The sequence below is a fragment of the Herpailurus yagouaroundi genome, unplaced genomic scaffold, assembly GCF_014898765.1.
Source record: "Herpailurus yagouaroundi ecotype Mexico unplaced genomic scaffold, PumYag 77, whole genome shotgun sequence".
NCBI classification, from domain to species: Eukaryota; Metazoa; Chordata; class Mammalia; order Carnivora; family Felidae; genus Herpailurus; species Herpailurus yagouaroundi.
This window is the reverse complement of record NW_024412388.1, coordinates 93,624,540-93,651,706: the sequence shown is the minus strand read 5'-3', so window position 1 is coordinate 93,651,706 and position 27,167 is coordinate 93,624,540. Positions and strand designations below refer to the sequence as shown.

At 36.8% G+C, this 27,167-nt stretch overlaps 1 protein-coding gene across 4 annotated transcripts in view; it reads right to left on the bottom strand.

Moving 5' to 3' along the window:
- The window catches only part of GPSM2 (G protein signaling modulator 2), a 51,111-nt gene that overhangs the window by 10,253 nt on the left and 13,691 nt on the right, over positions 1 to 27,167 (bottom strand). For all 4 annotated transcript variants that reach the window (XM_040471175.1, XM_040471176.1, XM_040471177.1 and 1 more), the window contains 10 exons: positions 18,854 to 19,075; positions 18,338 to 18,473; positions 17,866 to 18,008; positions 17,201 to 17,324; positions 16,972 to 17,087; positions 13,784 to 13,939; positions 12,559 to 12,667; positions 11,214 to 11,343; positions 7,254 to 7,324; positions 2,385 to 2,561 (listed from right to left, as the gene is read on the bottom strand). In XM_040471175.1, coding sequence (XP_040327109.1) covers positions 2,385 to 2,561; positions 7,254 to 7,324; positions 11,214 to 11,343; positions 12,559 to 12,667; positions 13,784 to 13,939; positions 16,972 to 17,087; positions 17,201 to 17,324; positions 17,866 to 18,008; positions 18,338 to 18,473; positions 18,854 to 19,075 — 1,384 coding nt within the window. The remainder of the gene's footprint in view (positions 1 to 2,384; positions 2,562 to 7,253; positions 7,325 to 11,213; positions 11,344 to 12,558; positions 12,668 to 13,783; positions 13,940 to 16,971; positions 17,088 to 17,200; positions 17,325 to 17,865; positions 18,009 to 18,337; positions 18,474 to 18,853; positions 19,076 to 27,167) is intronic.

The window sequence follows — 27,167 nt, the reverse complement described above, 5'->3', positions numbered from 1 at the left end:
CATCCTCTCGTGGTTTCAGTTCGAGTCCTGCTGTCTGCTGTCAGTGAAGAGCCCGCTTTGGGACCTCTGTCCCCCCCCCTCCCCCCCCAAAATAAATAAACTTTAAAGAAAAACTTACATTTTCATTATAAAGAATTCAAGATGGCAACCCTGGTAATCAAGTTATTTTAATCCAATTAACAAAAAGCATTTCTAGTTATAGTTTTTAATCTCTGTATTTCCAAGGCTAAAGAATAAAGAAATGTACCTCAACTCTGGGGAACCTCTCCAGATATTGAATGAATTATGTAAATATTAGTGATCCCAGGCTCAAAGTTTGGTTCTAAGATTCTACAACAGAATTTAAAAGTAAACTAAGAACTGAAAACTAAGAAAGCACACTGATTTCCAAGATCCTTTATTATATTTACAGATTTGAAGATCTTGAAAAAAATGTGAACTTCAAATAAATGAGTATTTGAGGCAGAGGGGAACTGGTCATACTTTATTTGGAAGACTTCAAAGCTTAATATGACAGATGCAATGTTTAATAGAAGTTTCATTCTTCACAATGATGTAAATATTAGAGATACATATATATATGTATGAGAGAGTACAGTCTTTATATATATATATATATAATGTCCTAGGCCTCAGGAAAAAGGCAGAACTAATTCTTCAGGGAAATAGGGGAAACTGGTATTTGAGTTGGCTCCTGAAGAATGAATAACCATTAGCAGGGCAGATATGTTTCATACTGATTAATGTGCAATTCCAAAGGTCTGTAGTATTCAGGGGATTAAGAACTGAAGGGTTGGGGAGGTGAAGAAGGAAGAAGCTGCCAAAACAAGGGCCTCTGTGTGATATACAAGTTATACTGTGTGAAATAAGAGAAGCACTGGTAACAATTTTAAACAGAACTGGCACCTCCAAAAGGCTGCAGAAATTACGTAGGGAAAGAGATCAGGTTCAGATGCCTATCCCAAAAATCTGGCTAAGAGATGCAGTACTGCCCTAAGAACTAAGACACAGTAGCAGAGGTTTATTTTCAAAAGGTGGGGGTGGGGACAGATCTAAGGGATGTAGGGATTGATTGGATATGATTAGGGGGAAGGAGTCTAGAATGACACCTAACTTGGGTGACCGAGTACATAGCATACATAAAGGAAACAGGAGGGTTTGAGAGAGTACAGTCTTTAACATGCAATCTGAGGTCTGGGATTAAATATATACATACGCTATAGTAAGATGTATTAATCACTAACAAGACTTTCCTAGGTGCAAAAAAGGCTCAAATTCAAACTTCTAAACATTAAAACACAGGAAGGGTCCAGAAGTGGACGTTTTTCAGTTGAGCTAAGTGGGCTTCGTTAAAACCTGAAATCTTGAACAAAGGGTATGCCTTTGAGATCTGCTCTAGGTCTATAAAAATATTCCTGAGCCATTTTTATATACCCATAAAGTTTCCTTTTGTTAGTCATACACATAAAAAACTGGTAAAAATCAATACAAAAGACACTACCAGGGTACAGATATGATGGGATGCTGACAAGAGGACCAAGAGAAATTGGTCAAAAAAATAAAAGACCAGCAGTTTTTCCAAAAGCTCTCACTGAGGGGTGCCTAGGTGGCTCAGTCGGTTGAGTGTCCAGCTTCAGTTCAGGTCATGATCTCATGGTCTGTGAGTTCGAGCCCTGCGTCGGGCTCTGTGCTAACAGCTCAGAGCCTGGAGCCTGCTTTGGATTTTGTGTTTTCCTCTCTCTCTCTGCCCCTCCCCTGCTTGTACTCTGTTGCTCAAAAATGAATAAACAAAGAATTTAAAAAACTCTCATTGGAAAATGGACTTGATAATTGGAAGTACCATCTTTGTAATTTATTTTGGTTCTTTTATGAGTGTAGGGTAGCTAGATTAGAGATATTCCTGATATTTTCTTATTTCTAAATATTTCAAGTTATATTTAATAAGATGATTCCTGTGATCATTTTTCATCAAAGCAGTTTTTAACTTATAATTTCAACATAAATAGAAGTTGATGCTAGCAGATACTATTTTAAATCAGCATTTTAAAATCCTTGAACCTATGAATTTAATTTGTTCTAACTTCTACAATGAAAGGAGTTTTACTAGGAGACACTGTAGTAAACTAAAAGGTAGTATTTTTGTAATCAGTGACAAATAATTACTGTCCAGAGCAGTGAAGCAACATATCCATGAATGGAGTAATTACAGTTTCTAGCTTTGAAGAAGACAGAAAAGATAGGGAAATATGGAAGACTTCTTTGAATAAAAAAAGATATTTTATATTAAATGTCTAATATAATTTATCAAATATTCAGTATGAATACAAGAAAACTAAAATGTAGGTACTCAAAGCAGAATACTCAAAAACTTATTTCATACATACCCTCTCAGAATTTGGAATTCGATTATCAATGGAATTACTGGCATCTTGGAGAACTTTAGTGGAGGAATTAGTTTTGCATTTTTTCCCCTTCAATCTGTTGACAAAGAGCAGCTTCGCAGAAGGTTTGGCAATAAGAGGTTTTTGTTTAGCAAGAATTTCACTGTTCCAGTTCTGTACCTACAAAATTATAAACAGATATGGAAAACAGGGCATGAAAAAACCAAAGCTATTTCTGGTTTTCTATCATATTAACCTGCCATTGCCACTCCTCTAGTGTGGGGTGCAGCTAGATCTCTTAATAAATTCCTTTTTGCCAGTATATCTATTTTCAACAGCTTGTACCAAATGCATACTGTGAATTTTTCATCACCAAAACATTAAAATGGTGACTTTTAGGAACTTAAGAGTAAGAAAACAGGGGCACCTGGGTGGCTCAGTCAGTTAAGCATCTGACTCTTGATTCTCACTCAGGTCATGATCTCAGAGTTTGTGGGATCAAGCCCCCATTGGGCTCTAAGCTGATAGTACGGAGGCTGCTTGGGATTCTCTCTCTGCCCTTTCCCTGCTTGTGCCGTCTCTCTCCCTCTCAAAATATTTTTTTTTTAATTTTTTTTTCGACATTTTTATTTATTTATGGGACAGACAGAGACAGAGCATGAACGGGGGAGGGGCAGAGAGAGAGGGAGACACAGAATCGGAAACAGGCTCCAGGCTCTGAGCCATCAGCCCAGAGCCCGACGCGGGGCTCGAACTCGCGGACCGCGAGATCGTGACCTGGCTGAAGTCGGACGCTTAACCGACTGCGCCACCCAGGCGCCCCTCAAAATAATTTTTTAAGAAAGTAAGGAGTGCCTGGGTGGCTCACTCGGTTGAGCATCTGACTTCAGCTCAGGTCATGATCTCACAGTTCATGGGTTGGAGCCCCACATCGGGCTCTGTGCTGATAGCTCAGAGCCTAGAGCCTGGAGCCTGTTTTGGATTCTGTGTCTCCCTCTCCCTCTGCTCCTTCCCACTCACACTCTGTCTCTCTCTCCTTCAAAACTAAATAAGCAAAAAAAAAAAAAATTAAAAAAAAAAGAAAACAAAGTTTGCCAAAATCCCATAAAAATATGAAAGGTCAAAGGGCAAATTTTATTCTGGATGTGAGTTAATTAACCTGTTACAACTGGAAATTCTGGATATATGTGGAATTTTTAACGGTATAAATTAACATCTAAGCCATACAGCAGTAATTTTTTTTTTTTTTGTCATTTTTTGTTTTCACTACTAAATTCTCAACAGGGAAAACATCAGTCATTTATATAGGCCTAGACCTGGTTTAAATATACTTAACCTCTAAACAACAGACTCAATATAACAAATATTTACTGGGGGTTGTGGGAGGGGGGATGGGCTAAATGGGTAAGGGGCATTAAGGAATCCACTCCTGAAATCATTGTTGCACTATATGCTAACTTGGATGTAAATTAAAGTTACTAAAAAAACCCCAAACCCTAAAATAGTAAGAATGACTAAAAACCATAAAAAACAAAAAACAAATATTTACTGAGTGGAAAGGAAAAACACAGTATGTATAGTAGCTACTTGACATTTGCAGCTTTAACATTCGGTCTTAAGTGTTTGTAGTCCAAAGGTCTATAAAGTTACATCACATAAGACACAAATTAGGATAAGTCTTGCCCTGAGGCTATTGTACCTGAGTGAGAGATAGCTAGTGAGTGAACAAGCCAGCTATCTGGGTAAATTCTGGGTAACAAATGAAGTTTGTTTTATTTTTTCTCCTCTGTTCCTTTTCTCATACAGGTGATAAGGAGAATCTATTTGTTGGGGTGGACTACAGGGTCTATTGACTGGAGAAAAGTAAACAAGCCCAATTATTAGAACATAAAACTCAGGGTGCCTGGGTGGCTCAGTTGGTTAAGCACCTGACTCTCAATTTGGGCTCAGGGCATGATCTCATGGTTTGTGATTTGAGCCCCATATTAGGCTATGTGCTGACAGCCTGGAGCCTGCCTGGGATTCCCTCTCCCTCCCCCTCCCTCACTCATGCTCACTCTCTCTCTTAGAAATAAATAATAAACTTAAGAAAAAAAAAAAAAACCATAAAACTCTACCTAAATCCCAAGTGGAAATGTGGAAAAAAAATTTTTTTTTAATCTTTATTTTTTAGAGAGAGACAGCGTGTGAGCAGGGGAGGAGCAGAGAGAGAGGGAGACACAGAATGCTAAGCAGGCTTCAGGCCCTGAGCTGTCAGCAAAGAGCCTGATGCGGGGCTCAAACTTGTGAACCTCAAGATCACGACCTGAGCCGAAGTTGGACGCTCAACTGACTAAGCCACCCAGGTGCCCCAGAAATGTGAAAAAATTTTAATGTTTCCTATATACTTATTTGGACTTCTCAACAAAAACACTGAAGAATACAGACTGGAACAATGTCTTCAAAATTATGTAGGAAAATTATTTCCAATTAGTAATTCCATAGTAAGAATTATCAGTCAAATGTAAGAGTAGCAAAAAGGCATTTTCAGACATCCAGGGTCTCAAGAGTTCCCTTCAACTGTGTTCTTTCCTAATATCTTTAACACAGAATCTCCTTTTTTCTTTACATATGCTTCTTAGCTTGGTCGAGAATAATAAATCGCAACTTTATTATGAGGGAAAGAAAACACAGAACTAATTCCAAACATATTTTAGAGACAAAACTTTGCCATTATTTGGCTCTTGGAAAATTAAAGGGTTGAATCTAGTCAGCTTCTTAATGAAATCTATTGTTAGTACCACTTCAGAGCTAGGCACAAGGCAGCAAATTAATTTTGCTAATTAGTATGTTCCTACAAGAAATAGGAAAAGAGACCTAAATTGACTTAAAAGGTGTTTGTTTTTTTTCTCTTAATAATTTGCAGGGGTGCCTGGGTGGCTCAGTCAGCTAAGTGGCCAACTTTGGCTCAGGTCATAATCTCAAGTTCATGATTTCAAACCCCAAGCCAGAATCTGTGCTGATAGCTCAGAGATTCTGTATCCCCCTCTTTCTCTGCACTTCCCCTGCTTGTGCTCTGTCTCCCTCTCTCTCTCAAAAATAAACAAACATTAAATAAATAAATTGCAGATTAGCCTAATTAATTAATTGCAGATTAGTCAGATTTGCAAACTGACAAGGTAAGATGTAGACAGATATCTGGGGAAATCACAAAGTCCTTCAGGAGTTAACTAGGATTTCTGAAAAGCTTTATATATATCTGGCTGATTTGAACTTATGAAAACTTTTCCCACAAAAAATGTCAATATTAAAAAATCATATGCCGGGGCGCCTGGGTGGCGCAGTCGGTTAAGTGTCCGACTTCAACCAGGTCACGATCTCGCGGTCCGTGAGTTCGAGCCCCGCGTCAGGCTCTGGGCTGATGGCTCAGAGCCTGGAGCCTGTTTCCGATTCTGTGTCTCCCTCTCTCTGCCCCTCCCCCGTTCATGCTCTGTCTCTCTCTGTCCCAAAAATAAATAAACGTTGAAAAAAAAAAATAAATTAAAAAAAAATCATATGCCTATTATAATAGGGCAGAAAAATGTTTAATAACATGGAAATAATAACTACACATTATATCTATAAAATATTAATATTCACATGAAAATGCAAGATGAATAAATACCAAAATATTACTTGTAGTTACCACTGAGGGTGGGATTACTGATAATTTTAATTTCCTTGTTGAAATTTTCTGAAGTTATTATAATGAACCTATTTTATAAAAAGTATTTTAAAAAATATACCATAAAAGAACAACAGCCTGCTTTAACAATGTAAAAATTAAAGGTGGAAGAAAGGACCTAGATTTCTTTTCTTCACTAATCTTTTCCCTGGGTGGGGGGATGGGTGAAATAGGTGATGGAGATTAAAGAGTACACTTAGCATGATGAGCACTGAGTAATGCACAGAAGTGTTGAATCACTATACTGCACACCTGGAACTCCCATACACTGTATGTTAACTACACTGGAATTAAAAAACTTAATAGAAAATTATAAAAGAAAAAAATAACTTTTCTAATTATAAAGTCCCTTCTCTGTTACTGAAAACAAAAGCCTAAGGAAGATGCATCTTGAATAAACAGTTGTTAGTGAAGAAAATGCTTTTAAGAAATGCAGCCAGAAAAACTAGCTTGATCATACATATCACTTATCTTACTAATAATGTTGCTGTTACTTAGTTGGGAGAAAATAAAGCTTCCTAACCCTTTAATTTTTCCATTTAAAAAAAGTAATTAAAAAAAGTAATACACGTACATGTTAAAATGTTCAAACAGTTCAAACTAAAACTGTGTACAAAGTATCTCTTCTGAGACATCCACTCCTTTTCCCAGAAGCAATTGTTATTTTTATTAGCAGGTTTCTTAGAGATTCTTCCTGAAATGTTTTAAGCATCTACAAAGGATATAGATGCATAATGCTTCTCTTAAACAGATGGCAGCATATTAGGCACATTCTTTTTAGACTGTACTTTTTAAAAATTCTTTTTAAAGGAAAAATTTTTTTTTTTAATTTTTTTTTTTCAACGTTTATTTATTTTTGGGACAGAGAGAGACACAGCATGAACGGGGGAGGGGCAGAGAGAGAGGGAGACACAGAATCGGAAACAGCTCCAGGCTCTGAGCCATCAGCCCAGAGCCTGACGCGGGGCTCGAACTCACGGACCGCGAGATCGTGACCTGGCTGAAGTCGGACGCTTAACCGACTGCGCCACCCAGGCACCCCAAAAGGAAAATTTTAAAGTGATACCCATACAACACAAGGTTTATTTAAACTATTCATGTAAGTTAAAAGTTACTTAAATATTTGATTATAACAGTTCAAGAAATTTAAAAACCTAAAGGCTGCCAACCTTTTCTGGTGTTAACTTCATAAGTTCCATGTTTTCCATACTGTGTCGGCGTCCAAACTTCGGGCGTGCACCTTTGTAAAAAAAAAAAAAAAAAAAAAAAAAAAATTCAAATACATGGGGAAGTCCTTAAGACTACAAATTCAGCATGACTAGGTTATTCAATTTTAAAGTCTGTTACACAAGCCCATATGGAAGGAGGAAACATACAAACATGTATTTTTTTAAGAATAATAATTTTCCATACCAACTACATAAAAACAGAATATACACTCCCTCTAAAATGCTTTGATGTAGGGAAGTTACATTTTGGTTGGAAACTAACTTTGGTTACTGACATTACCCCTTAATTTAGAAAAGGCATTTTATAATAACTGGTATTATACTATCCACAGAAACTCTTAAAAGAAAATGAGAAGGACAAATCCCGTATGATCTTACAGTGGAATCTAAAAAGAAAAAAACAACCCGAACTAGGAAAAAAAGAGATCAAACTTGTGATTTACCAGAGGCAGAGGATTACGGAGGGGGAAAGGAAGAAGGTGGTCAAAAGGTACAAACCTCGGGTTATAAGGTAAATAAGTACTAGGGATAGAACGTACATCATGATGACTACAGTCAACATTGCAGTATGACACTTAGGAAAGTTGCTAGGAGGGTTTATCCTAAGAATGTTCATCATAAGAAGAATATTTTTTTCCCTTTTGCTATCTGTATGAGAAGATGGATGTTAACTGAACCTACTGTGGTGATCATTTCACTAGGTATAAATCAGGTCATCATACTGTACACCTTTAATTTACAATCATGTATGTCAAATATTTCTCAAACTGGAAAAAACGCAAATTTAAAAAAACCACTAAAATGATTATAGTAGGGGAAAAAACAAACTGTAGGGTAGTTTAAGTAAGTAAAAACCAGTCGGTTAAATGTCCGACTTTGGCTCAGGGCTCTGTTTTCAGCATGGAGCCCGCTCCAGATCCTCTATCCCCCGCCTCTCTATGGCCCTCTCCAGCTCATGTTCTATCTCTCAAAAATAAATAAACACTAAAAAAAATAATAAGGGGCTCCTGGGTGGCTCAGTCGGTTGGGCATCCAACTTCAGGTCAGGTCATGATCTCATGGTTCGTGACTTCAAGCCTCGTGTCAGGCTCTGTGCTGACAGCTCAGAGCCTGGAGCCTTCTTTGGACTCTGTGTCTCCCTCTCTGTCTCTCTCTGCCCCTCCCCCACTCACATTCTCTCAAAAATAAACAAACAATAAAAAAAATTTTTTTAATTAAGTAAAAATCCAAGGAAAAGGCTTTAGGCCTTCAATTTCAAGGTAAGAATCAAAGTAACACCTCTAGTTCTATATTGTTACTCATTTTAAGATCACATTAGATGAGAGATTTAATGCTGACCAGGAAACATGTTAAATAAACATAAACATGGTCCTCAAAAGTTTTTTCAATAAAGTTAGCATTGAATATAGAGAAATATATTTTCATATCCATTTTCACATTTTCATATCCATTCAATATTTTAAAGATTAAGCAATATTTTATTTATTTATTTATTTATTTTTAATTTTTTTTTTATTTATATATGAAATTTATTGTCAAATTGGTTTCCATACAACACCCAGTGCTCATCCCAAAAGGTGCCCTCCTCAATACCCATCACCCGCCCTCTCCTCCCTCCCACCCCCCATCAACCCTCAGTTTGCTCTCAGTTCTCAACAGTCTCTTATGCTTTGGCTCTCTCCCACTCTAACCTCTTTTTTTTTTTTTCCTTCCCCTCCCCCATGGGTTCCTGTTAAGTTTCTCAGGATCCACATAAGAGTGAAACCATATGGTATCTGTCTTTCTCTGTATGGCTTATTTCACTTAGCATCACACTCTCCAGTTCTATCCACGTTGCTACAAAAGGCCATATTTCATTTTTTCTCATTGCCACGTAGTATTCCATAGTGTATATAAACCACAATTTCTTTATCCATTCATCAGTTGATGGACATTTCGGCTCTTTCCATAATTTGGCTATTGTTGAGAGTGCTGCTATGAACATTGGGGTACAAGTGCCCCTATGCATCAGTACTCCTGTGTCCCTTGGATAAATTCCTAGCAGTGCTATCGCTGGGTCATAGGGTAGGTCTATTTTTAATTTTCTGAGGAACCTCCACACTGCTTTCCAGAGTGGCTGCACCAATTTGCATTCCCACCAACAGTGCAAGAGGGTTCCCGTTTCTCCACATCCTCTCCAGCATCTATAGTCTCCTGATTTGTTCATTGTGGCCACTCTGACTGGCGTGAGGTGATATCTGAGTGTGGTTTTGATTTGTATTTCCCTGATAAGGAGCGACGCTGAACATCTTTTCATGTGCCTGTTGGCCATCCGGATGTCTTCTTTAGAGAAGTGTCTATTCATGTTTTCTGCCCATTTCTTCACTGGGTTATTTGCTTTTCGGGTGTGGAGTTTGGTGAGCTCTTTATAGATTTTGGATACTAGCCCTTTGTCCGATATGTCATTTGCAAATATCTTTTCCCATTCCGTTGGTTGCCTTTTAGTTTTGTTGGTAGTTTCCTTTGCTGTGCAGAAGCTTTTTATCTTCATAAGGTCCCAGTAATTCACTTTTGCTTTTAATTCCCTTGCCTTTGGGGATGTGTCGAGTAAGAGATTGCTACGGCTGAGGTCAGAGAGGTCTTTTCCTGCTTTCTCCTCTAGGGTTTTGATGGTTTCCTGTCTCACATTCAGGTCCTTGATCCATTTTGAGTTTATTTTTGTGAATGGTGTGAGAAAGTGGTCTAGTTTCAACCTTCTGCATGTTGCTGTCCAGTTCTCCCAGCACCATTTGTTAAAGAGACTGTCTTTTTTCCATTGGATGTTCTTTCCTGCTTTGTCAAAGATGAGTTGGCCATACGTTTGTGGGTCTAGTTCTGGGGTTTCTATTCTATTCCATTGGTCTATGTGTCTGTTTTTGTGCCATAAGCAATATTTTAAAGCCATAAGGAATATATGATACCTAATACCCAGCTTAACAAATAAACCACTATCAACATATTAACTCCTCTGTGACTCTCTGAAAATGTGCCTCCTCTTCCCTATAATTTTTTATATTTTCATATATTTCATATGTTTCATCTATATATTTACATATATATAGATCTCCAAGCAATTTATTTTATAATAAATGCTCTCATACTGTATATATCATCTAACTTGCTTCCTTTGAGAAACTTTATGTTTGTGAGATTCAGCCAAGTTCATATGTGTAGTTTAATTTTGACTGCCATTTTAGGACTAGGAAATTCTTTATCCATTCTACTGGGGACAGAGATTTAGAGTGCTTCTTATTTTTTGTTATCATAAGCAGTACTATTACAGAAATTCTTGAAAATGTCTCTTTCTCTTAATGACATGAGCAAGTGTTTCTTCCAGTTTGGATATCAGTGGTATGTAACTGGCAGTGGAAATGCCAGATCATATGCTCAGTACATCCTCAACTTTACCAGAATGTTGCCACATTGTTCTTGAGAGTAAACACATCTCTATCACCGTCAACACTGAATGAGAGCTTCCATTACCCACATTTCAATACTGGTATTTTCAGACCTTTTAATTTTCATCTAAGAGATAACCTTAGAAATGAAACAAGAGCTAAACAAAAATCAAATATGTAAAAACATTTGAATCAAAAAGAATAACTAAACAATAAAATATTTTAATTTTGTCATCAAACATTTATAAATTTGAGTGACCCTATAGAAAATAATCATACCTTTACCATTCCTAAGTTCAAGATAACAACCGTAAAATACCATATTCTATAGTGATACATCAACAGGACTATGGTAAAGCAAAAAGGTATTATAAAAATTTGAGTTTCCTAAGTTATATATTCTCTCTGGAGATGGTTAACATGTGATGAGTAATTTAAATGTAATTGAGGATAAAGAAATTGGGTTTGAAGACCTGTTACTTACCATGCAAATTGTTATCAATTTCAATATTTTCAGACATTATTGAATTATTTGTGCTGTAGCTCAGACCAAGAACCATTTGAAGATCTGAGAGATTCAGTCGTGCTGTTAGTTCACCACTTCTATCCCCAACCTACAACCAACAAGCATTTATATTTTAGAGTAGTATTTAAAGACAATGGTGAAGATTAGCTGAAAATGTTATGAACCTAAAACTGGAAGAAAATAGAAATGAAAACAGATCTATTAGAATTAAGAGACTGAATGAAATGGGTTTTTCCAATAATAGTTGCTTTAAAGAAAAGGGAAGCTTCTAAAATATGGCAATAGGAAAGCTGATTACATTCTACCAATACTTCCATTCTCTAAATACTAATTGCTCTTAATCTCTACAATCATATTTAATAATAACGCTGGTTATTCTGTGACACATTAAGTTGCCAACACATGAATAAAATTTCCTTAGAATATTGTTTCCATACCATAGTAATAGTATCTATTAAGCCAGCAATAGATATTACACTAGGCACTTTTACATACACTATCTCTAATTCTTATAATGATTTGCAAGGTAGATGTTATTCTTCCCATTTTACAGATGAGAAATGAGGTTCAGAAAAGATTTCCAAGCTCAAATAGCCAGAAAGCAGAACTGGAACAGGAATAGATAACAATCTTTTTTTTTTTAATTTACTTTTTTAATGTTTATTTATTTCTGACAGAGAGAGAGAGAGAGAGAGAGAGAGACAGACAGACAGACAGAGACAGAGAGACAGACAGACACAGAGCATGAGCGGGGGAGGGGGCAGAGAGTGAGGGAGACACAGAATCCGAAGCAGGCTCCAGGCTCCGAGCTGTTAGCACAGAGCCCGACGTGGGGCTCGAAACTCACAGACAATGAGATAATGACCTAAACTGAAGTCGGACGCTCACCGACTGAGCCACCCAGGTGCCCCAGGAACAGATACAATCTGGATTATAAATCCTTGATTATAACAACCATGTTAAAAAAAAAAAAAAAGACAACAACTACAACAACAACAAAAAAACCCCGTTTTTTCTTTCCATACGATGCTACTTTTCCATGTAGAGACAGGAGGCATATTTTAGTAATCTTTCCATTCCCCTATGCCTGGTCTTACCTTCCTATCTTCCTACATCAAAGGCAATGCAAACAGACCTCTGATCTGTATCTCAAAATGCTTTGTGCAGTTTTTATGCCAAGGGAATAACATAGATTTATTACTAGGTTATACAGGAGAAATCCAGAGAAATAATAGGCCTTCCCCCCCACCCCCCGCTAATTTGTGAATCACATAGCACAGACAGCTGTTTTTTAGTTACATACCTCTCTTGAAATTTCCAAGTGCTTTTCAGCAAAATGCATTGCTTGATCATGATTCCCTAGAGCTGTGTATGCATTTCCTAAGCTCCAACATGCTCTTCCTTCACCAATTCTACAAAACAATTCAAAGCTAAAATATAGTTATATGAAAGGAGAGCTGTGTGTAGAATAAAAGCTATTTAGCAGTAATTAATGGTATAAACAATGTTTTGGATTTGTTTTTTTTTTTTAATATATGAAATTTATTGTCAAATTGGTTTCCATACAACACCCAGTGCTCATCCCAAAAGATGCCCTCTTTAATACCCATCACCCACCCCCCATCAGCCCTCAGTTTGTTCTCAGTTTTTAAGACTCTCTTATGCTTTGGCTCTCTCCCACTCTTGGATTTGGTCTTTCATATAAAGAACATACTATCACATCACTGGAGACATATTAGAATACCCAGATAATACCAAACTCAGAGTCAAGCAAAAAATGGGAAACATCCTTTTCAAACATACAATTTATTATAAAATAATAAAATCTAATAGGTCTTCTAGTTAAAGTGCCCATTTTCTTTCCATGACAGCCCTACCAGGTAATCATTCAGTCCAGGTTTGAACACCACTGGGGAGAGAGAATGTACTACCTCTTGAAGTAACATATTTCATTTTGAACAATTACAGAAAAGCAGTTCTTCATACTGAAGTAAAAATCTCTTTCTAAAGCAAACATCACAGACTAAATGCCTGCACAGATTCTGTTTTATCATACAGTTTTTTATTTAAAAAAAATAGCCACCAATATTTAAAAATCAGAAGATTTCAAATAAAACTCAGGACTTCCAGCTTCTCTTGAAAACAGAGGAGTACCTGGACATTACAGACCCTTGGTCCTGCCTGGCATCAGTTAGCTGGAGCTGAGTAACAGCTGTCCCCTTACGCTGGGCCTTATCTCTAAGATCACCACAATTCCCACACTGTTCTAGTCAGGAGGACCTTTGCAGGCAACCGAGTTTGTGACCTACTTATTGATCTTGGTTCAAGGCTATATGGACCATCGCAAACTCCTATGACATGCTAGCCCTTCAAGCAGTAACGTACAGAGAAGGTAACTAAAACAGAAGAAATTCCTTAAAAAAGAATTAAAAAGAAAACAAAGGAAACAAAAACAAAGGAAAAATTCTAAGGATTCAATAATGCATCTATATTTTACTATAATTATAGTAGGGAACTGTATAACTTACCTATCATTTAGCTCTTGAGCAATTGCTAAGTGCTTCAGATGATAATCGATGGCCTTTTCATAGTCTTGAAGCAAAGTGTATGTATTTCCGAGACTATAGCAAGACTGTGCTTCTACAGCTCTGTCTTTAAGCTGTCGAGCCAATAGCAGTGTCTTTCTAAAAAAAGAAATTAATTCTTACATAATGATCATTTTTATTTTTGGCTATAATAATCATAAAACACTCATTTTTCTTCCTGCCTCTAAAGTAAATTTATTTTAGAGTTTAATATCATACTTTCTCCATTACTTTCAGACAAAATGAAGTTGTTTTGGAAACACAAAAACCAAATCTAGACTCTCAGAATAAATTTGAGAGCCCTATTAAATATTCTTCAGAGAAAAGGAATACTGACACAAGACCAAGTGTCTCTAAAAAAACTATCCAAGGGGCGCCTGGGTGGCGCAGTCGGTTAAGCGTCCGACTTCAACCAGGTCACGATCTCACGGTCCGTGAGTTCGAGCCCCGCGTCAGGCTCTGGGCTGATGGCTCAGAGCCTGGAGCCTGTTTCCGATTCTGTGTCTCCCTCTCTCTCTGCCCCTCGCCCATTCATGCTCTGTCTCTCTCTGTCCCAAAAATAAATAAACGTTGAAAAAAAAAATACTTTAAAAAATAAATAAATAAATAAATAAAATAAAAAAACTATCCAAGTTGTAGTGGCAATAGCTTAAAAGTAAGAAAATTTTGTCCACATAACCTCTCTTTTCAATTATACTGTTGTCTTTGCATTTTGTCAAAATTCAAAACATAGTACTCAAAATTCTAATGTGTAGAATGTGTACAATCAGTAATCACTGATTCATGAAAAATATTAAATACCACATTTAAACATTAACCAGATTCTACCTAACACACATTGAATCAATGAGAACCTAGTGTCCCAGTTAAGAGTGTGGACCCTAAAGTTAGAATGGGTTCAAATCCCAAATTTGGCAATTATTAGCTCTGTCACAGGGCAAGTCACTCAAACTCTGTTTCCTTGTCTGTAAAATGGGGAAAATACCTCACAGGGTTTTGTGAGGATGAAACAAATTAGTATATATGAAGTGCTTAGAATGGCATCTTGCTCACAGGAGATGGTAACAAATGTAAATACTGTTTTGATTATTATTATCAGCACTTAAGCCTACAGATGCTTTAGATCCAGTAACTTAAATGACTCCTACAGTTTCTTCCAAATAGTACAAATATTTCATGTGATTTATAATTACACAAAAAATAGGTATATGATAGATAATATAGTTTTAAGCAAACAAGCCTGAAATTTTGTATTTAATGGTGATACCTTCAAAGCTGTCACCTTGGGAGACCACACACTTATTCTAACACTGCCTCCTCTCAAACATTTTTGCAAGACTTCTGGAATTGCTTTGAGGTCCTGGAGTATTTTTCTGGCACACCATTATTCTTTGACGATATAATTTGTAAATATTCAGAAGTCCTTCTGGAACAAATTCAATTGCTAAAGTAGGTTTACCAAACTGCTACTACTACTGCTTTCTATCCTGAAGGATAGCGATTTAAAACATTAAGATAGCCTTCTTGTGCAGTCCTGAGAGTTCTGAGTTTTAGCCTGCTTATGGAGAGGGCAGCAGGAAGAAGTTTCATTACTTTATACTCCTGTTCTTTACTCAAACAGCCACCATCCACTTTATTGCAGAACTTTTAAGTATTTAATACAAGTAGATCATCTATTAATTAAGACATTTCCATGTCTTTTGGCTTTAAAATATAAGAAACTTTTATATTTAAAATCAAAATATAGGGGTGCCTGGCTGGCTCAGTCAGAACAGCATCCAACTCTCAGGGTCAGGAGTTTGAGCCCCACGTTGGGTGTAGAGCTTACTTAAATAAATAAAACTTAAAAAAAATAAATCAAAATAAAATCAAAATCAAACTACGTATTCCTTATATAGTAATGTATTTTATTTAGGAGGATATCTTATATCTAACTAATCAATGAACAAATATTAACCATTCATTAGTCAATGTTTAAAGTAGGGTGGGATGACATTTTAGTTTTTAAGATGGACCTAAAGCAATTTTACCTTTTGTTTTTAGATGACAAACTATCCCAAACCCTCTCACACTGGATTCTTTAACAATAAAATACAACTCAATCATTGTATCTTTGGTTCAAACTGGCTTCTGCCTAAGGTCTATATGGGCCTTCAATCCCCACTAATTAGAGAAAACTCCAAACTAGAAAGCACAGACCAGACAATCTCAAACAGTCTACACTTTCCTATTATCTATGTGTCAAGTCTATTGAAAGACCAGAAAGACCCTTCCCAGAAGAAGCTAGGTTTGCCAACTCCTCAGGCAAGTGGATGGGGGCCTCAGTTTATGGTGAGGATCAAAGATGGGCAGGAGAGGGTGGGTGAAATGTTCAACATGAGGGTACAATGGTGGGGAAAAGAATTAAGTGATCACTGATGAAAACTAGGGCATATTTTTGTTACCAGACTTTCTTGTGGCTTTTTTTTTTTTTTTAATTTTTTTTTTCAACGTTTATTTATTTTTGGGACAGAGAGAGACAGAGCATGAACGGGGGAGGAGCAGAGAGAGAGGGAGACACAGAATCGGAAACAGGCTCCAGGCTCTGAGCCATCAGCCCAGAGCCTGAAGCGGGGCTCGAACTCACGGACCGCGAGATCGTGACCTGGCTGAAGTCGGACGCTTAACCGACTGCGCCACCCAGGCTCTCCTCTTGTGGCTTTTTGCAAACACATAACTGGGTGAAAAAAAGCATATAAATATACATACCCCACACACTAAACAGGTTTAAAAGACTTTAAAAGTTTAGAATTTCATTTAAAAACAGTTTTAAAGATAAAAACTAACAAAAATATAAAGGAGTCATACTGCTATGATTAAATCAAAGGTACAATATTTATTTAGGACTATGAGCCACGTCCTATGCAAAATAAATGCTTAATATATTCTTTCATTCAATCCTCACAACAATCCCAAAAGCATCGTCCGTTGCTTTTGGGCATCATCCGTTACAGATGAAGAAATTGAGGCTTAGAAGTATAAGCTCCTGCTGCTAGTATGTGCAAAAAGCAAGTTTTAAACCCAAAGTCTATGATTTTATAGGACTGCATAACTATTCATTTTACATTTATCTATAGAAATATTAGACTAACTTGTAGTATTCAGAGGCAGTTTCAAATTCACCAAGAAATATATATGCATTTCCAAGGTTGCTATATGCTCTTCTTTCAGCTGCTTTATCTCCAAATTCTTTTGCAATAAGGAGACGCTGAAACAGAAAATTCAAGTTAGATATAGCTATAACAAAACTAAAGAATAATCTAATCACTATTCAGAACACTGATGGGGAAAATGATCTGGCCTCAAAGCCTTGCACTATACCTGTTCATGGGCTATAACCGCATCCCTGAAGTTGCCAAGGAGGTAATGTGTGTTTCCAAGATTTCCAAAGGCACGTCCTTGGGCTGCTCGGTCACCCAAAGCAGTCACTAGTGATAGGTTTTCCCTAAATGATAACAAAAGTTGTGAAAAAATACGTTTGAGAAAAAAATGTATTGATTTAATTTACAAATCAAATTCTTATCAAAAAAATTTCTAAGCTTACAGTCATAGTGTAAATTTTAGAGGTATATGTATGATAGAGGATGTTTATGGGAAATAAATGGGAACACTTTACTGAACCATTCAGGCATGTTTCTGTCCAGAGTCAAGGACAGAGTCAATCTTGGAACCGTTACAGCTAAGAAGTTCTATGAAATTCTACTGATAAAACTAAATTTACTCCAAATAGTTTAGACTAACGATTGATATTTCTTGTTTTTGCCACTAAGTGGCACCGGTTAACAATTTAAAGGAAAGCTTTCCTGGGGAGGGGATTACTCTATTCCAACACTGTAACATTTTAGCAGCGGATTTGATGGTTTATTTTTACTTGCTAGTCCAGAATTCTAAAACCTTTCCCAAACTTAAAAACGTATTACTGGATAAAGAATGTAGAGCAGGTCCAAGCCTTAGGTGGGCCACAGGACTGCATCAGTGCTACTTACTCATAATAATCCACAGCTGCCTGCAGAGCATTTCTCACGTCTTCTGGAAATTCTCCCATGTCTTGAGGACCAGGGCAGGCAAAACTTTTCCCTTTGGCATGATACACATTTCCAAGATTGTAAAGTGCTCTTGCTTCTCCCACCTAGATGAAGATATCAACAGAGTTTACATTTTGAAATCAGAAGCCAGGTATTATAATGCTTATCACATATATTTATTTATAATTATCCTTGATGGTCAAGAGAAAGAAATGTTTATAATGGCCATCCATACAACCAAATAAATGATTACTTATGAAAGAATGTCTACTATTTTTTCTCCACTATTTAAAATTTTTTACTTCTATTTTTCTATGAATATTTTCTTCATTGGTATTAACTTTTAGATAAACTACAGAATAATTAAGTAAAATTAAAACACAAAGCAATTTCAAATAAAACATTTGGCCCACTATGTAATATTCCTTATTACCTTGTCATTAAGCTCTCTGGAAATATCTAGGTGTCGCTGACAACAAACTACAGCTTCATCAAAATTTCCAAGAACTTTTAAGGTGTTTCCCAGATTACCGCTAGCTTTGGCTTCCCCCAGCTGATCTCCAATAGTCCTGGGGGGGGGGGGGGGGGGGCAAGCAAATGGTGTTAAAAATAAAGCAAGCAGCCAGAGTATAGTTTTCCCTAGAGGACAACTGACATGCTTTAGGTAAAAAGGACCTGTTATTAGCCCTGAAACCTACTTTAAATAAAAATGTAAAACTTATGTTTCTGTATTTAAATGTAATTAATTTTCATTCATTTAATTAAACTCTAGTGTCATTTCACTACTATTAAATCATTTAATTAAACTGTGATCAGCCTAAAGTTTTAAAATGCAGTGCTACTGAATCAGAACTCACTAAAATGTATTAAGTTCATTTTTTTTAATTGAATAAACATTTTTTAAGAAACATTCAAGGAGAAAGAGTATTAAAAAGCTTAAATTAATTACCTTGCTAGAGTTAAATCATGATGATGGTATTCTAATGCTTTGGCATAATCATGCAAATAGAAATAAGCATTGCCCAGCTGGCTGTAAATAGCACTAAGTGTTTTTAGGTCTTCAGTTCCAACTTGAACTGCAGCTTCAAAGAAGGACACACCAGCACGGCAGTCTCCTGACTTACACAGACGTTCCCCTTCCAAGGCCAGTTCTAGGCAAGAAGCTTCCATTCTATAAAATTACATAGGACAGACATTTACAACATTATATTATAACTGCACCACAGTTATTTTTAACTTCAGGTAATACAATTTTAATGTTGGCTGTGTCTACTCTTGCTTAGAAGAGCTGCCTCTATAATTAAAATATATATACATTATTGATAAAACAGTAAACTATTATTTATAGCATGAGCTAATTTGCCTAATCAAATGTCTCTGAGCCCCAGATGTCTTTTATATAGGATAGCTAAATACCTCTATATGGAGCCCATTTTAATTGGCCCACCCAGAGCAACCCACTTCACCAATGAGAAAACCTAAAGTAGTGTTTCCTAAAGTATTCTGAGTTGTGGCAGACTTATGGACTTCCTCAGAGTGTGGGAGAAAACAGGTACCTGGGGAAGGTGATGTCCTATAATTAATACTCTTCTCTATCTAGTTATCTAAGTGATCTACTCAGCCATACATCAAGCCCTCCTACCATCCCTATCTCTTTCTCTGTCTCAAACACTCACACACACTCCTTTCTGTCCTTACCACCACATGGTATCTCTACCTCAGAAAAAAAAGGAGCAAAGTATTTTGATCTATAAGGCATACTTCTATAAGAGAACTAAGTGACAAGAAACTTTGTTAGAAAGCAGTAATTTAAATATTTTCAGAAAGTCTAATTCTCAAAGTCTGTCACTGGATTTTTAAAAGCTAGAAGAATTAAGTTATTTTAAATCTTCATTGGAGAAAAAGCAATAATACTTTAGGTTCTAATCCCAGATTTTAGAAGGTGACTTTTACCAAAGTTGCCACTGTGTTTCTTTAACATTTTTATGATTTCTGCCATGTTTATATTTTACATAATCATCCACTTAAGTGTGTTTCTACAATTTGGCAAATTTCTTTGAAATTGGCACATGTAATTTTTAAAAATCTGGCTTCAAAGCAGTATCCATGGAACTGTGAGGAGTTTGGTGTGATACTTATTTTCTAATGCACATTAAAACAAATATGTAAGTATTAAGATAAAAAAGTAAAATTACCTTATGTAACACCAGTGGTAGGGACACATATCACCCTTTGGGAAACTCTGATTAAGCTCATCAAGCATTCTAATTTTGTTGAGCAGCATGAAATTACTCCTTACTGGAATTAGCTTTGAACAACTCTAACAGAGCAGTGATTCCTGATCCTGGCTGCACCACAGCAGAGCTCATATGGAGTGCTTTTTAAAGCTCTCAATGCTGGGTCCCACTCTCTAGGTATGAGGTCTGGCTCATAGTATTTTTTAAACACCCCCAAGTAATTCCAACATATAAGCCAGAGTTGAGAATCACTGCTTTAACAAGAAATAGAAATTAAACCACAACTTGCCCTAAAGTCATTCAAATAGGATTATACTTTTGTATTTCTAGTAGCAGGCCAATCAATTAACATGTTTCTTCAGATGCTGTCTTTTAGCCTATAAAACTTCAAGGTTCCTTAGGGGCGCCTGGGTGGCGCAGTCAGTTAAGCGTCTGACTTCAGCCAGGTCACGATCTCACGGTCTGTGAGTTCGAGCCCCGCGTCAGGCTCTGGGCTGATGGCTCTGGGCTGATGGCTTGGAGCTTGGAGCCTGTTTCCGATTCTGTGTCTCACTCTCTCTCTGCCCCTCCCCCGTTCATGCTCTGTCTCTGTCCCATAAATAAATAAAAACGTGGAAAAAAAATTTAAAAAAAAATAAAAGAGCTCACTTCTAAAAAAAACCTTCAAGGTTCCTTAAAGCCATAAATTAAAATGGGATTGCAAAAGTGGAAAATAAATCTGATAAAGAGAAAAGTCTGGACTAAGATTAACAGATCCAATTGCAAAGGTTCAAAGCAGACTTTTGGTTATGTAGCAGATTTATGTAGTTATCTATGATAGGTAAATTTCAAGTTTTACATCCAGGTATCCTTTTTTTATAATTCAAGTAATTAAGTAAAAGGATACAGTGTGATCACAATTACACTAGTGATTTCACCCCCACTTAATGGATTTAGGCAAAATAATGCAAGTGAACCTCTACTTAACATTTTGCTTCAACATTAGACCAATTATATACAAAGAAGAAAGATCTAAAGCACACAGAAAAATTAATCAGTTAAACCAGAAAACTTAGAATTTTTGCTATATTTACTTACTTATAAATTTTTTTTAATGTTCATTTATTTTTGAGGGAGAGAGAGACAGCACAAGCAGGAGAGGGGCAGAGAGAGAGAGGGAGACACAGAATTCGAAGCAGGATCCTGGCTCTGAGCTGTCAGCACAGAGCCTGACATGGTGCTCAAACTCCGAAACTGCGAGATCATGACCTGAGCCAAAGCTGGACACTTAACTGACTGAGCCACCTAGGCACCCCTGCTATATTTATATTTCATGTCATTTCAAATTAATAAAACCAATTTTCATCTTTCACAAGTAAAAACTGCCCTTTAAAACTGTATTTTTGAGGGGCACCTGGGTGGCTCAGTGGGTTGAGTATCCAACTTCAGCTCAGGTCATGATCTCACTGTCTGTGAGTTCAAGCCCCGCATCAGGCTCTGTGCTGACAGCTCAGAGCCTGGACCCTGTTTCAGATTCTGTGTCTCCCTCTCTCTCTCTGCCCCTCCCCCACTCATGCTCCGTCTCTGTCTCTGTCAAAATTAAATATTTAAAAAAACTGTATTTTTGAAAATTAGGGACTTCATAAAGAAAAAGATTATTTTTGAGGTTTTATGAGGTTATTGCTGTATTTTGTGTATGAAGAGAAATGAGGCAGTACAAAGACTACTATGTAAAAAATGTGATTTTCTAGGGGCACCTGGGTGGCTCAGTCGGTTAAGCATCTGACTCCCGCTCAGGTCATGATCTCGCGGTCCGTGAGTTCGAGCCCCACGTCAGGCTCTGTGCTGACAGCTCAGAGCCTGGAGCCTGTTTCAGATTCTGTGTCTCCCTCTCTCTCTGACCCCCCCCCCCCATTCATGCTGTCTCTCCCTGTCTCAAAAATAAATAAACGCTAAAAAAAATTTAAAAAAAAATGTGATTTTCTTAAAGGATTCTTTGGCTAGACTGGCTACCTAAACTAGGTGTCTTTATTTGTCTGAATACTGAAACCACTGAACTTTCAAGAATTACCATAGGAAAAAAAATTGGAAAAGATATTTTTACATATAAAATACTTTTTCTATTAAAAATTTTTAACTTAAGCATGATTCTAATTATGTAAGAAAATTATATATTGAGCAATTTCACTGGTAGGAATTGATCTTAAAGTTTTATGTACACAAATTCAAGAATATATATGTGAAAGGACATTCACAGCAGCAAAAACACACACACACACAATTTAAATGTCCATCAACAGAGTATTAAAGAAAATTACACGCCACTGTACAACTGAATACTAATAATGGCACATGATTTCACTAAAGGAGAAGTAGAGAAATAGTTACATACAGCAGCACCATCAGTTCAAGATGATTAGCTGGCTGGCCAGGAAATTAGGGACAAGGCAGAACTGGCTATTCATAGATAAGACATGTAAAAATTGGAAGTTTACAACATGTTTGCCTATATCCATATAAACCAGAGAAGTGTCTTCTTCAAATAAACATCTTCACCACAAATATTTGACTTTCTGGTTTGAAACTTACACACCGTTTTACCGGAACCATCAATCCAAATTATGTATGTAACAAAATTTAGCTGCAGACTGAATTTATAGCTACAAATTTTTAAAAAGACATTTTAGATAATTTCATTAGAAACAGTGACAGCAAACTGGAACCCTGCTGGCTGCTCAGCTGTCTCTGAAGTCCATGAAGTAAGAATGTCCTATAAGAGAAACTACCTTGGAAAAGTTATTTCAGTAAGTAATTCCCAAAATAAAGTCCCCAACTCTCTAGTAATGATTAATTCTGAGATATATTGTAGCTCTGGTATGTTTTATTAGAAAAGAAGTCAACATTTTGGCAAAATCTCCAACACCTAAAATCAAATATATCTAATTGCATAATAGTCAAGGCAGGTTGGCTTATAAATTTTTTAGAAGATCATTAAATAGTAAGAGAGAAAGTAATTTCATATCCTCTCTGTCTCTATGAGAGAATAGAATTACTTCCTTTGTTTACCAGCTGGGTTGGAAACAAAGAACACACTCAGAGTAGAAGACAAACTGGGAAAATACCTCCATTAAAATACATCCCACATACAAAGTTTCTTTTATTCTTCCTAATGGCCTAACTAGTTGTAGAATCAAAGAAAGTACATTCCTAATAACTACAAATAAGCACAGTACTACTATACTTAGCTGAAATGTTTTCATTTTGCCAAAATGTTATAATTATAGTTATAATTCCTCATTTTTTGCACAAACCCATGTCATTTCAATTTAATTTTTATGTTTTTAATTATTATTACTATTCACTTTTCTTCCACGCTAGATTTTTCCTTTACCTTCTTAATTTTAGTTTCTTGTGTTCATAGTATATCAACGAAAGCAAGAGAGGATTAAAACCTCAATGCTACATCATTTAAAAAGATTTCATACAGATTATGTTCAAATTTGACCCTCCCCTCAAAAGGTTTACATAACTATTTAAGAATAAACAATGGGATTGAGGTCTCAGGCTTCAATACGAGAGTGTTCTGCATCTTCTCCACTGTGCTGTCTTCTATAGCTGTCAAATCTCTTTACAGACCTTAGTTCCACCTTCCATGTGTTCTAATTGGGCATGGATCTTTTCCATTACCAATCCTACCTCCCACAAACAATTTTCATCCATTCTGTTTACCACATATATCTATTCTAGTTTACTTGCAAAAGGGAAAGTAGTATAAATTTACCTTGATTTAGATTTAAGTTTTGATTGGTAACTTAGTTTTAAAAGTGATTTTACTGTACATTATATTAAGTTAAATTCTCAAAATAACCTTCTTGAGAATTACTGTAGAGGTATTACTACAGAAGAGGAAATTGATGCTCAGACAGGTTGAGTGACCTATTAAGATCATAGGACTGCAAAGCTGAGAAATGAAATCCTGTCTTTGTCTCTAAATCCAATGCTCTTTCCACTATTCAACATTACCTCAAACTCAATATTCCTCAAATACTCTTCAGGAAAGAATATTAACCACTACATTTACCTAGCAAAATTAAAGAATTCAACACCAAAACTGTATTCCTTTACAAATTGTGTGCAATAGTCTAATTTTTACAATATGAAAGTTACTGAAGTAGGAACAAATACAAGAGAAATACAAGAGAAACTAGTTTACTAATGAACCTGATACATCCATCTTTCAACATCAACAATTACCAATATATAATATTACCAGTGTGTTTCATCTCTATTTCCATCCTCACTCTCTAACCCTAGATTCTTTTAAAGTAAATTCCAGAAAGCATATGATTTCATTTGTAAATATTTTAGTATGTATCTCTAAAAGAGTCATTTTCAAAAAAAATTAATACTATCATGCCTAAGAAAACTAATTATAAAAAAAAAAAAAGAAAACTAATTATAATTACTTTAAAAACAATCATAGGGGCGCCTGGGTGGCACAGTCGGTTAAGCGTCCGACTTCAGCCAGGTCACGATCTCGTGGTCCTTGGGTTCGAGCCCCGCGTCGGGCTCTGGGCTGATGGCTCAGAGCCTGGAGCCTGTTTCCGATTCTGTGTCTCCCTCTCTCTCTGCCCCTCCCCCGTTCATGCTGTGTCTCTCTCTGTCCCAAAAATAAATAAACGTTGAAAAAAAATTAAAAAAAAAAAAAACAATCATATATTGTTAAAACATTTTTTTTGTTTATTTTTTAGAGACAGCGTGAGTGGGCGAGGGGCAGAGGGCGATAGAGGCACAGAATTTGAAGCAGGCTCTAGGCTCTGAGCTGTCAGCACAGAGCCCGACATGGGGCTTGAACTCATAAACTGTGAGATCATGACCTGAACCGAAGTTGGCCACTTAACCGACTGAGCCACCCAGACACCCCCATCATATATATACTGTTTTAAAGCTTAGAAACTAACTTCATTTTACTATCAGTCTCCATTTCTCTCTACCTTCATAAATAGGTCACAAAATATTTCATAAAGTATTCTAATATCTCTCAGGAGGTTCCTTAGTGTCTAAAGAATTATTCTATTTCAAAATTATAAACTCACTGTGTCACAGAATGTTCTCCAAGGATGGATGAAGACTTCCAAAATGAAAGAACAAGAAGGATAAAACAATATATGCTACCTGTTTACCAGAGCAGAGTAATAACTTATACCAGGCCATGAGTCCTAACATAAAGGATAAAAAGTATTACCTGCAATTATACAATAATCCAATATACAGAATATATATCAATATACAGAACGCTGATCCTAAAGCACTGAAGAAGCTAAAGCTTTGTTTGGCATATTGGGATTTGGTTTTTTGTTTGTTTCTGTTTTTGTTTAAGCCTAATCTCATGACCTTGGGATTAAGACCTGAGCTGAGATCAAGTTGGATGTTTAACTGGCTGAGCCACCCAAGTCCCCCATGGCATATTCTTACTAAAAATAGTTACAGTGTTTAAAGTTTCATTTGGTGAAGTCCTATACCAATACACAACTATGTCTGACCTATGCTATATCATAGAAAAAGGACAAATCTAACTTTCCCATAGGTAGATGTATAATCCACTCCTCCTTACCTGCTGCTCTTACACAGTATTAAGAAGTATACCACTCTTGAAAATGTTTAGCAAGATGAAATCTTACTTACTAGGTTCAACTGATAGTTATGTCCAGTGAAGTTCAATATACATTCCATCACACGTGCACTATGAGTCAGATAACATGCTTAGCATCATGGCTGCCCTAAGGAAGTTAATGGTCAAAGGGAGGGGTCAAAGAGGACACAAACTTATAAACAGATCAAATGAATTTTAATATAGTTGATGCAAAGAAAGAGATATGCAAAGGATGTTATGGGAGCAAACGGAGGGCACATAGCCAAACTATGGCATTTGGAAGTGGTTTCCAAGAGTAGATAATTCAAGTCATAGAGTGCATCATGAGCAAAGGCACAGAGACACGGAACAGCAAGACATGTATAGGAAACCAGAGCTCAAAGTGCAAGGCTAGGACTGGAAGAAAGTAAGAACAAAGGAATACACAGATGCTAGAAAAAGGAAGATATTGTATACTATGTTAAGCTTGGCTCTGCCCTACAGGTGACTAGGAGGCACCAGTGATTAAGCAGAATTTGCACATTTAGCTCTGTTTTTAGAGTGAGCCCCCTAGTGGCAAATTAAAAAGATGGCTTCTAAGAGGTGAGAATGGAGAATGGAGTGAGTCTAGAGGAAGATGAAGGGGGCCTAAACCACAACAGTGATAGGGAGGATACAGATGGGGTAGATAATTCCGAGCAACATTTAGGAGATAAAACTGACATGACTTCACAATGGATACAGAGAATAAGAAGCGGAAAAAAGCATGTAAGATAACTCCCAAACTTCTGGAACCATGCCCAAAAGGGTAGAGTTATATTAAAAGCTCATTTTAATTATGTTGAATGTCCCCCATTTCTTTATTCAAAACTTTTTTATTTTTATAAATTTTTTTAATGTTTATTTTTGAGAGAGAGAGCGAGAGAGCGCGCGACCGCGCGCGCGCAGGGGAGGGGCAGAGAGAGAGGGAGAGACACAGAACTCAAAGTGGGCTCCAGGCTCTGTGTTGTCAGCACAGATCCCGACATGGGGCTTGAACTCACGAACTGTGAGATCATGATCTGAGCTGAAGTCGGACACTTAACCAACTGAGCCACCCAACTGCCCCTAAAACTTTTTTATTTTTAATAGAAATACCCTCATATTACAGACTATACAGACTTCCTTGGCACCATGCCCTAACACAAATCTGCTCCAAAGTACAATACATCTATTTCTTAAATGTGTGTTAAGATATCTAGGATTTGGCGGGGCGCCTGGGTGGCGCAGTCGGTTAAGCGTCCGACTTCAGCCAGGTCACGATCTCACGGTTCGTGGGTTGGAGCCCCGCGTCGGGCTCTGGGCTGATGGCCCAGAGCCTGGAGCCTGTTTCCGATTCTGTGTCTCCCTCTCTCTCTCTGCCCCTCCCCCGTTCA